At 37.8% G+C, this 11204-nt stretch overlaps 1 protein-coding gene across 2 annotated transcripts; it reads right to left on the bottom strand.

The window, feature by feature from the left end:
* Positions 1-2820: 2820 nt before the first annotated feature.
* On the bottom strand, positions 2821-9238 carry DMP1 (dentin matrix acidic phosphoprotein 1). Of its 2 annotated transcripts, XM_059394465.1 has the most exons (5): positions 9175-9238; positions 8669-8712; positions 6283-6315; positions 6043-6090; positions 2821-4185 (listed from the first exon to the last, which is right to left on the bottom strand). In XM_059394465.1, the coding sequence occupies exons 1-5, from the start codon at positions 9236-9238 to the stop codon at positions 2821-2823; spliced, it is 1554 nt and encodes a 517-aa protein (XP_059250448.1). The 2 variants fall into 2 exon arrangements, with proteins under 2 accessions (XP_059250448.1, XP_059250454.1); XM_059394471.1 differs by lacking the exon at positions 6043-6090.
* Positions 9239-11204: the final 1966 nt, after the last annotated feature.

Here is an 11204-nt window from a genome sequence, read left to right as displayed (position 1 = left end):
ACCAGTGTCCATACCTAGTACATAAAATGAGTGATGAGAACTTAAAACTCTTCCACATCTGCCTAAGATGATTTCTAACACCAACATAGATACAATTCTTATCATTATTCTTCTTCAAAAAGTCCTGTTAGTTAACTTGGTAAAAGGATGATATGACCTGGGAGTACTGCTAAACTTAATACCTAAGGTTATGAGTCTGAGTTGATTAGGCATTTTGTCCTCAAGTCACAAAGACTGACTCATTTTGTCTCAAGAAAGGTGAATATATTGTAAGGGTACAAGTGGCACTTAAAAGGAAGGAGCATTATAGGAATCCAAGAAGGCCTAGAGGACAATAGGAGAGTCAAGATCCAAGCATGAGAGCAAGAGAATTCTGATTTTGCCTCTTCACATTGAGAGCTCAATAGTTTTCAGTTTTGTGCTTCACTATTAACGGACTCTCTCTAATGGCTATTTCTGACTCTCTGTTTTTGTTTTGAGTACTTGTTGACATCTGTCTTCATAAATATTCAAATATTCACAGAGGGAAATTCATATTAGACCTCAAGCCACTCTCATTTATGTTCAGGCAGAGCCTTTGCAAAATGTCTCATCTGAGGCTGCTGTCCAGTCTATAGGCAAGTCCCCTGGGTTCAGGTTCTCATCAGAACAATCTCCTGTGGTGAGACCGGGCAGTTGAATGGTTGGAACCTGATCAACTATGCCTCAGGCACCCAGGAGGTCCAAACATGGGGCAGTTCTCCTTATAAGAAGCTGTGGGTTGGCAGGAACTTACAGGTTAATTAAGTCAGTAATTTAATCCATTCAGACAAAGAACGCAAATGTAAGCGTATGGATGGGCTACATCAGAATCTCCTGGGATCCTTCTAAAAATAGAGAATTCTAGGTTTCACTTTAGACCTACTAAATTAAAATCTCAGTAGTAGGAGTAGGAGGAGGATTAGAGAATTAATTAGAGGTAGAATTAATCCTAGAAGTAGGATTAGAGAATATACATTTATTCTCCAAGTGACAACAGCTCTAACATATTGATGGAATGGAATTATGGGAAGGATGGGAAAGCTCAGGCTGAAAGAAAGTCTTTATTGGGGCATCTGGGTGGCTCAGTTGGTTGTGTCTGACTCTTGATTTCAGTTCAGGTCATAATCTCAAGTTTGTGATACAGAGCCCTACGCTGGGGTCTGCACTGGGCATGGGGAAAGCTTGGGATTCTCTCTCTCCCTCTACTCCTTCCCCATCTCACATATATACACATACATGCACACACACTCTCTCAAAAAAATGGAATGAATGAATGAATGAATGAATGAAAGTCTTCCTGATTCTCTTAATAAATTTGTAGGGGAATTCTGATGTACTCTAATGGAATTGTGGCTAAAAACACAAAGTAAAAGTGCCAAGGTACAATAGTTTCTTACAAAGAATTTAAAAATGTAAAGAATATGTTTCCCTGTAGATTCCAGAGTTTATACAAATGAGAGTCTAAGAGACCAGAAGGAACTAATGTTAAACTCAACCACGATGAACTTTGGAGATTGCCTTAAGCAATGTTGAGAGCTTGCTTCATTTTCTTTTTTCCTTATATATAACAGGTATATTTGGTAAAATATCATGATGTATAAAGTAATTTTTTCAAAATGCTACCTAATTCATAAAATTTTCATGAAATAATTTAAGAAAATCTTTTATTTTAATGAAAGAAAGGAAATGATCCTTTAATGCTTTAAAGGAAGAGTTATTTAATACAGATATTCCCTAATAATATTACTATAAAAATAAGCACATACTACTTCTAGATATTATTATCTTTATTATAAAATATAATTTTATGTTGAGGTAACATTTCAAAGGATATTTGGCAAAAATCAATTGAATTCTATATACACAATTTCATTATGTGCAATATATGTAAAGGACAATAATTTTTCTAGCACATAGACTGATTTTAGAAAAAAATAAAGCTAAAAGTTCTCTATTTAAAGAGGGATTTCTTTCTACTACTCTCCCCCACCCAGTCTTCCATATTGTATCACCAGTGTGGGTGAGTCAGTGTTCATGGGAATTCCAAAAAAAGCATCAAAAAGGGTAAATAAGTTGAAAACAATGTTTCCTTTATCCAGAATACCTCACTGTGCCATAATTTGAAAGTGCTTTCAAAAACTAAATATTTAATCATATAGGATTCACTATTGTTTATCCCAGGAATGAATAGAATTCTCTTGTCTTCAACAAAGAAATCTTATGCAGAGCTCCAGCACTAGTCTTTTCTGCTGTGAAGACCTCCCTGATTTTCCAAGGCAAAGTTGGTCCCATCTTCTGTGCTTCCATATATTTTGTTCATACTTCTTACAGCACTTAACACACTGCATTGTAATAATTCTTGTTTCCCCCATATGTATCCCTGTTTAGCTTTTTTAAGTTTATTCATCCCTCTATAAGCTCCTCAGGAGCAAGAAACAAGCCTTAAGCTTCTTTATATCCCAGCACCTAGCACAGTGCCTGGTACATAATAGAACCTCAGTAACTGTTATGTTAATGAGTTAGTAACTATTTCAGTTGTGAAGCTATAATGTATATCTTTCCTTGCTTCCAGTCTCATTGAGTGTGTTCTGGTGTCACCTGAGAGTATTTAAACCCTATAAGTTGGTGACACCCTAGAACATTTAGGTGACACCCTACAACATTTCCTTTCAGAAAGAAATGACCTCTGGTTGTCCTTCTGATTAAAAAAGAAATCAATAAATTATAGTTATAATGATTTCCTTATTCTCCAACTCCCAAGACCCCTATAGGTGAGAGCCACTTCTTGGAGAGTTGACACTAGTAGCCGTCTTGGCAGTCATTGTCATCTTGATCCCCAATGGGTTTGTTGTGATAAGTATCAACTGTTAATTTTCTGCTTTCTATCTCAGTGTTTTTTGACTGGCCATCTTCCTCACTGCTTGATTTGCTCTCAGTAGAGTTGCTGTCTTCTTTTGATTTGCTGCTGTCCTGAGAATCACTGGCATCATCTTCCTCAGACTGGCTGTCTTGCTCAGACTGGCTTTCTTCACTCTGGCTCTCTGCTGAGGCACTGTGAGACTGGCTCTCCTGGCTAGAACTGTTCTCCTCATTAGAGGACTCTGGGCTTTCCTCTGAGTCTTTGAGGCTTTCATTGGATTCACTGTCCGCTTGCTCCTCTGTGGATTCACTTTCTGAACTGGAGGGTTTATTCAAGCTGTTCTCTTCACTGGAATCACTGTCTTCCTGATCTTCTGAGTAACTGGTGGTATTATCTGGGTTGTCACCCCTGGACTCACTCACTACTTCTTCCTGAGATTCACTACTGCTTTCCTGAGATGGCAGATCATCCTCTTGACTAGACTCACTACTGGGGTCTTGTACATCTTGACTGTCTTCTTGGGACTGATTTTCCTCACTCTCTTCAAGAGATTCACTCTCGCTGTTTTCCCTAGATTGACTGAGACCAGCTTCTTTCGAGTTGGTGTTTTCTGTTGAGTCACTCTGGATTTCTTCCATTGTGTTGCTATCATCAAATTCATCTATATCGTCTTCCTCAGAAATGCGGGACTTTCTGAAAATTCTCCTCCTGGAATATTCTACTGATTGGCTGTCACCTGAATCCTGAGTGCTTGCTTGTTCATCACTGTTTCCTTTTGATTCTTCTGATTTGACACTAGCACTGTTCATTCTGGAGTTACTTCTATCACTCCTGATAATGTCTGGATCATCATTCTGGATTTCTTCATCACCAAACTCGGAGCCATCTCCATGGCTACTATCCCCTTCACTGTCACCTCCCACCCAGTGCTCCTCACTCTCACTCTCTCGAGCAGAGTCACCTCTCTCAGACCTGCTGTTCACCTCATCCTCATTGTCAAGGTCCCTGCTCTCACTGGTGGTATCTTGGCCACTGTCTTCCCCTTGCAGAGCACTGTCTTCCCTAGATTGTGTGGTGTCAGCTGAGTCCTCATTACTTTTGAGTCTGGAGTTTCCTCCTTGTCTCTCTTCAGGTCCTGGGCCATTGTCATCATCACCAAAAGTGTCATCACCACTGTCATCTTCATCATCATCGGCTCCTTCTTTTCCTCCATTCCTAGAAAGGCCACCAGCTGGTCTATGTGTATATTGATGATCATCAAAGCCCTCCTCTGATTCAGCGCTGTCACTGGGGTCTTCATTTTCCTGGAGTTTGGGGTTAACAAACATGGTCAGTACTCCAGGAGCTGATATAGAGGGTGTTACCTAGGCTCTTCCTACTTTCTTCTTTTGTCCCTCCTTCTAAACCATGGTCAGTTTTACTGCTCAATAACATGTCTACTAAAGGTTAAAGAGGAAAGAAGAGGAGTTGAAACTCAAGCCATTCCATTTTATATAGGCACAATTCACTCACTGCTACAGAAACTTTCTTAAAAAGCTCTATAGAAATCACATTCATGAAACTCAAATCATATTGTAAGTCTGATTCCTAGAAGAAATTCTCAGCGAATTTTTTGTTTTTGATACATTAAAGAGATGTTTGAAACACCCTTCAAATTTTTTGGCTTAAAACACTTTTCAAAATTATTGGGTGACTTTAAAATGACCCACATTTTTTTCTAACCAACTCTGGGTGGGTGGCAGGGGGGCAGCAGGGGGAATGTACTAGGGCAGTAGAATGGAACTTTTAGCTAAAATGAAAGTAAAATGTTATGGTAAGATATACATCTCACCCATACTATATTTATACTTCATTCATACAGGCAGAGGGTTGCCTGTAGAAGGCTTAGCTAGAAGAGTGCAACTAGTGGGACCACTAGGGAGTCTTAGTTCTAAGTGTGAGCTCAGAGAGATTATCCCCATAAGTCAAACGATTGGAAGCTCTATACAGATAAAGAAGGATAGTGGGTCTTCATTCATTATGCTTTGGAAAAATCTGCTCTCTTTACCATATCCCATAGCAGAGCATTCTTGCTGACTTTGTTTTTATTTTTCTACTTGTCCCTACGGATCAATGTCTGATTTTGCAGTTAGGAGTACAGAATGATGACATCTCTTCCCATTGTTAGAGTTCACACTGGTATGCTGGACTAAGCATCTTTTTAGCTCCCCATTCCTCAATAGGTACATACTGCGCCCTTCTCAAGCAAATACTATTACTCTTATTTGAGAGTTCAGAGAATATTGAGGCAATAAATCATAACATCTCCAGAAAACATCCCCAATTATGTGTTTATAAATTTCTAGAATGTTCCTCAGACCATCTTTAGTAATAGTGGTAAACTAATAATTCATCTTCCAACTAGTTGAGTATAAAATACAACATGGACCAAAGCCTCAAGGAGAAACCTGGTTCCTGGAATCTCTGGAACCCCATAGGTTTGAGTTTGGTCAAATGGTAGGACAACCAAGAAAGTAATGACATTTAGTCTTAAGAAAATAAAGAGTGCACACGTAAGAGGGGAAAAAGCCAGTTTTTTCTTAAAGGGTTATAATTACAAGTTAAGTCAGCTTTTCTCATTACCGGGGTCACCACTGAGACTGTTTTAAAGACAAATCATTACCAAAGAAGCTGTTTCAGTTAAGTTTCTTCAGGGCCTTCCTGTTCTCTCCTCCAATAAGATCCTTGACATGGAGGAGCTGTCTAGGCCCAGCAGGTACTTGATGTTAACCAGAAAGCTTTCTCTGCCTGATCTGAACTGCTCCAATTATAAAAGCAACATTTTTAAAGTGATAAATGAGCTATTACTTGTCTAACATAGTTTAGGACCATTTGTGCATGTGTGTGTGTGTGTGTGTGTGTGTGTGTGTTCTTTTTAATTAGAGGACATCTGGGGCCACAGTGTCTACAGTCTGGCCCCAGCGATAAATACGGAATGAACATTATGTCCACATCTGAATTCTCCCACTCATTTTTCTCTTCTTACTTTATGGGATGATTTAGCTAGCATAACTAATGGTTAGAAAATATTACATTTAGAATGGTTGCAGGTAATTTAATCTAACATCATTTCCTTCAATTCCTAAGTAGCCTGAAAAGTTAGGAAAGGTCTGTTTAATTACCTGTTCCTCTGAGCTAACTTTACTTTCTTCTGATGACTCACTGCTCTCCTAAAAGGAAAAGAAAAAGTTGTTTATTTTCCTTTTAGTAATTTCCAAGGAAAAAAACATATGATACATATAAATTGCTTGCAGTTTGGATTTACTGCTGTCCAAATGGCTTAAGGTGATAAGAAGAGTATTAAAGTAAATTTACTCTATGAGATGTTTATGGAAAAAAAAAAAAATGAATGAGATAGTTACCAAAGGTGGTGTTGGTGTCTGAGCCAACTGTCCCTGTAAAAACAGGAAGGAAAACAAATTACTCCTTTACAGATGGATCATGTCTCACGGATATTTAAAATAATTTTAGTTGAGGGGCGCCTGGGTGGTTCAGTGGGTTAAGCCACTGCCTTCAACTCAGGTCATGGTCTCAGGGTCCTGGGATCGAGCCTTGCATCGGGCTCTCTGCTCCACGGGGAGCCTGCTTCCCCCTCTCTCTCTGCCTGCCTCTCTGCCTACTTGTAATCTCTGACAGTCAAATAAATAAATAAAATCTTTAAAAATAAATAAAATAAAATAATTTTAGTTGATTTTTTTCATTTCTTGATATATAGTTTACATTTACATGAGTAATAATGGCATTTTATGGTGAAATGGCTAAAAAGAGAATATGATATGGCCTGATGGCCTAGAAAGTTCTTGTGAGCTATAAGACCTAGAAGATTTTTGTGTTTCTGATACTTCACTTAGAGAAAAATATACTTTCTTTGGAGGTGGTTGTTTGCACAACCTAGATAAAATGTAACATAGGGGGGAAAAAAAACCAGCATTGAAACTTAGAACCCAGATTTAAGTCTCAATTAGCTTCTTGGCTTTTGGTTATAGCCCTGAAAACCACTGTCTTGGTTTTAGTGCTGAAATTCACATGTTCCAGGAAGCCCCTAAGTCCTGGGTAAACTGTGATGTTTGGTCACTCTGTGTGTATCTGGGCAATTCAATTCACCTTTTCAATGTCAATTTTTTGTTCATAAATTAAGAATATTAGCAACCACTGTGCATACTCCACAGAGTTGTTATGAGGAAGAAATTGGAAGCATCAATATGATATAAGCTAAAGAAATAATCCATTTTGAGAATATCACTTTATAAAATTCAGTGATAGATAAAACTGAATTGAGAAAGCCATTAAACCTTTCTTGAATTACATAAGATCACACATACACAAAAACTAAGTCTGAAACTTAATTAGGCATAGTTCTGATGTATTTCACTTTTTCACTTTTTTTGATCTTATAAGAACTCTTAAGATTGCCTGAGCCACCTCTTGTGCCTTCTCTGCATCTCCACTCCCCCTTCCCCTTAAGCACAGCAGGATCCCCAAATTCCTTGTGGTTCAAAGCTGCTGAGCCATGGGTGTGAAGGCCTGAGGTGCACAGAAAAGCAGGGAGGAGCTGCTATCAGCATGGTTTTAACACTCCTCTCAGCATGCTAAGCAGGAGTATCTCCCCAGAGGAAGGAGCTATAATCACTTGGAATCTTTGCCCGTGACCCCACAGGCAGGCACAATGCTAGATTCTCAGAAGTAACTATCGGTTACCATTTAGAATTAAAGGATAGAAGGGAGCAAGATATTGGTATTTTTCTAATGCCAAAGCTAAACGTGAGAACCTAACACGTTTGTGGTACTCTTAGAGTCTTTGGTTGAATGAGAGAGAGGATCTATAGTGGCTGCTTTTCACTTAACCAGCCAAAGGACATCTCTGATGAAAGTTCATGAGAAATCCTGCAATGCCAATTCCATTCTCAGGCAGGGGCAGAGCCCCCATCCCAAGCCTCTGACATGATGTGGCAACCACTAATAATGTTGTGCCCAAGCTCCATTATATGCAAAAGCCAGCAGGTAACAAGGTCATGAATAGAATACTCTGACTTAGCATAAGATTTCAAGCCTTACTTGTAGTTTCAGTCTTGAGAACCTGTTGCTCTCCTAGACTTGGCCCCTTCCTGAAAGGGTTATGATACCCTAATAGAGAATGTGGATTCTGGAGCCAGAGTGACCTAGGTTTAAAGTCTGGCCCTAACACTTAATAACCATGTAACTGAGACCAAACTAGGTTACTCTCTGTGTCTCAGTGTTCTCTTGTGAAGCACATAGAAGAGCCTAGCAATGGTTCTTGAGTTCTTGAGAATTAGTAACTGTTAGGTTATTCAGAGTTAATACTCAATCAACATTAGCTATTACTCCAGAGACTGTAGTATTCTCTCATCGTCCGTCTTTTCTCACTTTCTAAGACTTGACCTCCTGCCTGCCCGACATCTCCTGGTAAAACAGATTTCTAGTCCTAATCCTTTAAGAGCAGTTTGGTTCACTGTCATCCATTCCCTTCCACTACCGTGGACATCCATTATGAAAATAAAGCTAAAGGAAAAAAGTACCTCCTCACTGAATTATACTACCAAGTTGAAGTTGAAACATTATATGAACTAAATTTTTTCACATGAACTAGAAATTATAGCTCTTACTACCTATACCTTAGGTTATTAAGGTGTTCTTAAAGCATTAACAGTTTCAACATCTGTGGCAGAACCAATATATTTAATAATATATTAAATTAATAATGTTTTTAAAAACCTTATTTCTACTCACCTTCCATTCTTCAGAGCTCTCAGATTCAGTATTTTGATACCTGGCTACCTAGAAAATTTAGTGCACATGGTTAACACAGAAACTTTTCCAAGGCAGTAGCTTTTAACACTTTGCATATGTAGGAAGTAATAGTCAAATTTTGTATGAATCAGAATCAGCTGGACGCCTTTTAAACCACAGATTGCCCCATCCTTAGAGAGTCTGGCTCAGTAGATCTAAAGTAGGATCCAAGAACTTTCATTTCTAACAAAATCCTAGTTGGTGCTGATGCTATTGGTTGGGGGACAGCACTTTGAGAACCACTGATGATGAAGAAAAATGAGAATCATAGCTATATGACTCAACAGAATAAGGACTAACTCAGATAATATTTTAAAGAAAACAGCTTCCTAAGAAACTACTATTTTCATCTGACTGGAAGATATACAGCCACCTTGCTTATAGCCAATGAACATTGTGGAATTTTAGGTGTAAAAGGTTTATTTCATATACCCCTACGCTGATACTTACTGGGATTGGAAGAGCACAGGACAATCCCCAAAGTAACATAAGCAGGATACTGGTCTTCATAGCTGGGTGTGACACCTCTACCTGTGGTGAAGGACAGAAGATGTTTTCTCTATGCTAAAGAAATATAGAAGTTTTAATTTTTTAACAGTTTTTTCCTATTAAAAAACACAACTTGTCCAAATGTCTGTCAGCTGATGAAAAAATAAAAGGTACTGTATTCACACAATGGAATATTATTCAGCCATAAAAAGGAATGAAGTACTGATACATGCTACAGAGTAGAGGAACCTTGAAAACATTATACTGAGGGAAAGACCAGACACAAAAGACCACATACTATATGATTCCATTTATATAAATTGTCCAAAATAGACAAATCTATAGAGACAGAAAGTAGGTTGGTGTTTGCCCAAGGCTGGAAGAGATGGGAGTTTGAGACAGTTAAGGAGTGAATTTTGGAGGTAAGGAAAGTTTTCCAAATTTGATTTCAGTGAAGGTTGCACAATTCTGTGCAATGGCTAAAAATTATTGAACTGTATACTTCAAGTGTGTAAAGTATATATTGAATTATATCTCAATAAACAGGTTAAAAAGAAACCTTACTTCTAAGAGATAAATTGAAAATATTTCAATGGAGAGGTCTATAAATACTTCTCCTCTAACCCATAAAATTTGATAAATGGAGGAACAAGTAAAGAAAGAGGAATAGAGAGATTTCTGACCAATCACTTTTATGATAATTATGCACCTTAGTGTGGTACATCAACTTGTCAAATATACACATAACATGAAATTTAGGGATACCGTTGATGGATCATCTAACTTGTCTACACACACACACACACACACACACACACACAAATTGCTTCTCAGTCACATTTATAACTTCATAATAATATTTAGACAAAATAGGTTGGTTTTGCCCTTTTTTCCTTGACCTGAAGAAGTGTACTTGGCAGCCTTCACATTACAGCTCCAGAAAGCTCTTAATATCTGCTGTGCTACAACAGAAACATAGATTGTGCTAAATTCTCTAAAATGTCACTCATGTTACTGAAGGATCTCAGGAAGTTGAGAGAGGTTTGGAATATTCTTGTGAATCACGCTGAGTGAAACATATAAAATCAAACTGTATTTTCCTGGATGGTGGCTTCATTCCACACTTCAAGAGCTGGTGATTTGGGGAAACAGCCTGTTCTAGATCTAAAAATAGGTGTACTACATGCTAATACAAAAAGTTACTGAAATGACTTAAAGGGAAAATAATTTGCCCTGCACTTGTAGGCCCTGTGGCTGCCCTAACCAATTTGTCAGATGGACTGCCAGGCATTTTGTCAAAAATCCTGCAAGTTTATTTCAGACTTCACTTTTGTTTTTAAGGTCCTGCAAATAATTTTAACCTCTGATCTAGAAAATAAGAATACATTGCTCACTAATGTCTGAATATGCTGAATAGCACCTGTAACACATCTCCAGAAATCATTTAATTTGTTTTTAAATTTATTCAAGAAAATAGAAATCCTAAGACTGAGAACATTCCTCATTTCTACTTTCATACAGCTCAAATAGCCCAATAGATATTCTCATTTTATGTATGAATGTTATCCCACTTCAACATAGTTATTCTTCATTTGTATTATTTTCTTTATTCTGATTCAGTGTCGTTCATATTAGTCCTTATATTTTGATATTTTTGTTTCTTTTTCAAATCTTCTGCCAATATTAATAGAAAAAACACGAAAATGTTCAACTGCATCTAAAAAAGCCTGATTTTAAAAGATATTACTTCTGAAAGAAGCCAGAATATCTTATATCCCCAAATATGCCTCTTTGACATAAAAATTATTTTTTTATGAGAAACAGCATTCGTAAGAAAGATCCTGTGATCCTTTTTCTTCCTAAAAGCAGGAAACTCCCATGTGAAAGGTGGCTTCCCTGTACCCAGAGGGAAGATGTACTCATCCTCAGAGAAGAGAGCTCAGGGCTGAGAGAAGTCTGTACAAACGAACCTTGTTAAACTAATCCT

The sequence above is a fragment of the Mustela nigripes genome, chromosome 1 (genome assembly GCF_022355385.1).
Source record: "Mustela nigripes isolate SB6536 chromosome 1, MUSNIG.SB6536, whole genome shotgun sequence".
NCBI classification, from domain to species: Eukaryota; Metazoa; Chordata; class Mammalia; order Carnivora; family Mustelidae; genus Mustela; species Mustela nigripes.
Note: the sequence above shows the minus strand (reverse complement) of the source record. Positions and strands in the feature narration are given on the sequence as shown.

What these genes read in the sequence shown, in the direction of transcription:
- DMP1 (XM_059394465.1), bottom strand. Translation starts at nt 9,238, where the DNA reads ATGAAGACCAGTATCCTGCTTATGTTACTTTGGGGATTGTCCTGTGCT. An exon ending in TGCTCTTCCAATCCCAGTAA is followed by an intron (nt 8,713 to 9,174) that starts GTATCAGCGTAG and finishes TTTTCTAGGTAG; the next exon opens with CCAGGTATCAAAATACTGAA. An exon ending in AAGTTAGCTCAGAGGAACAG is followed by an intron (nt 4,186 to 6,042) that starts GTAATTAAACAG and finishes CCCAAACTCCAG; the next exon opens with GAAAATGAAGACCCCAGTGA.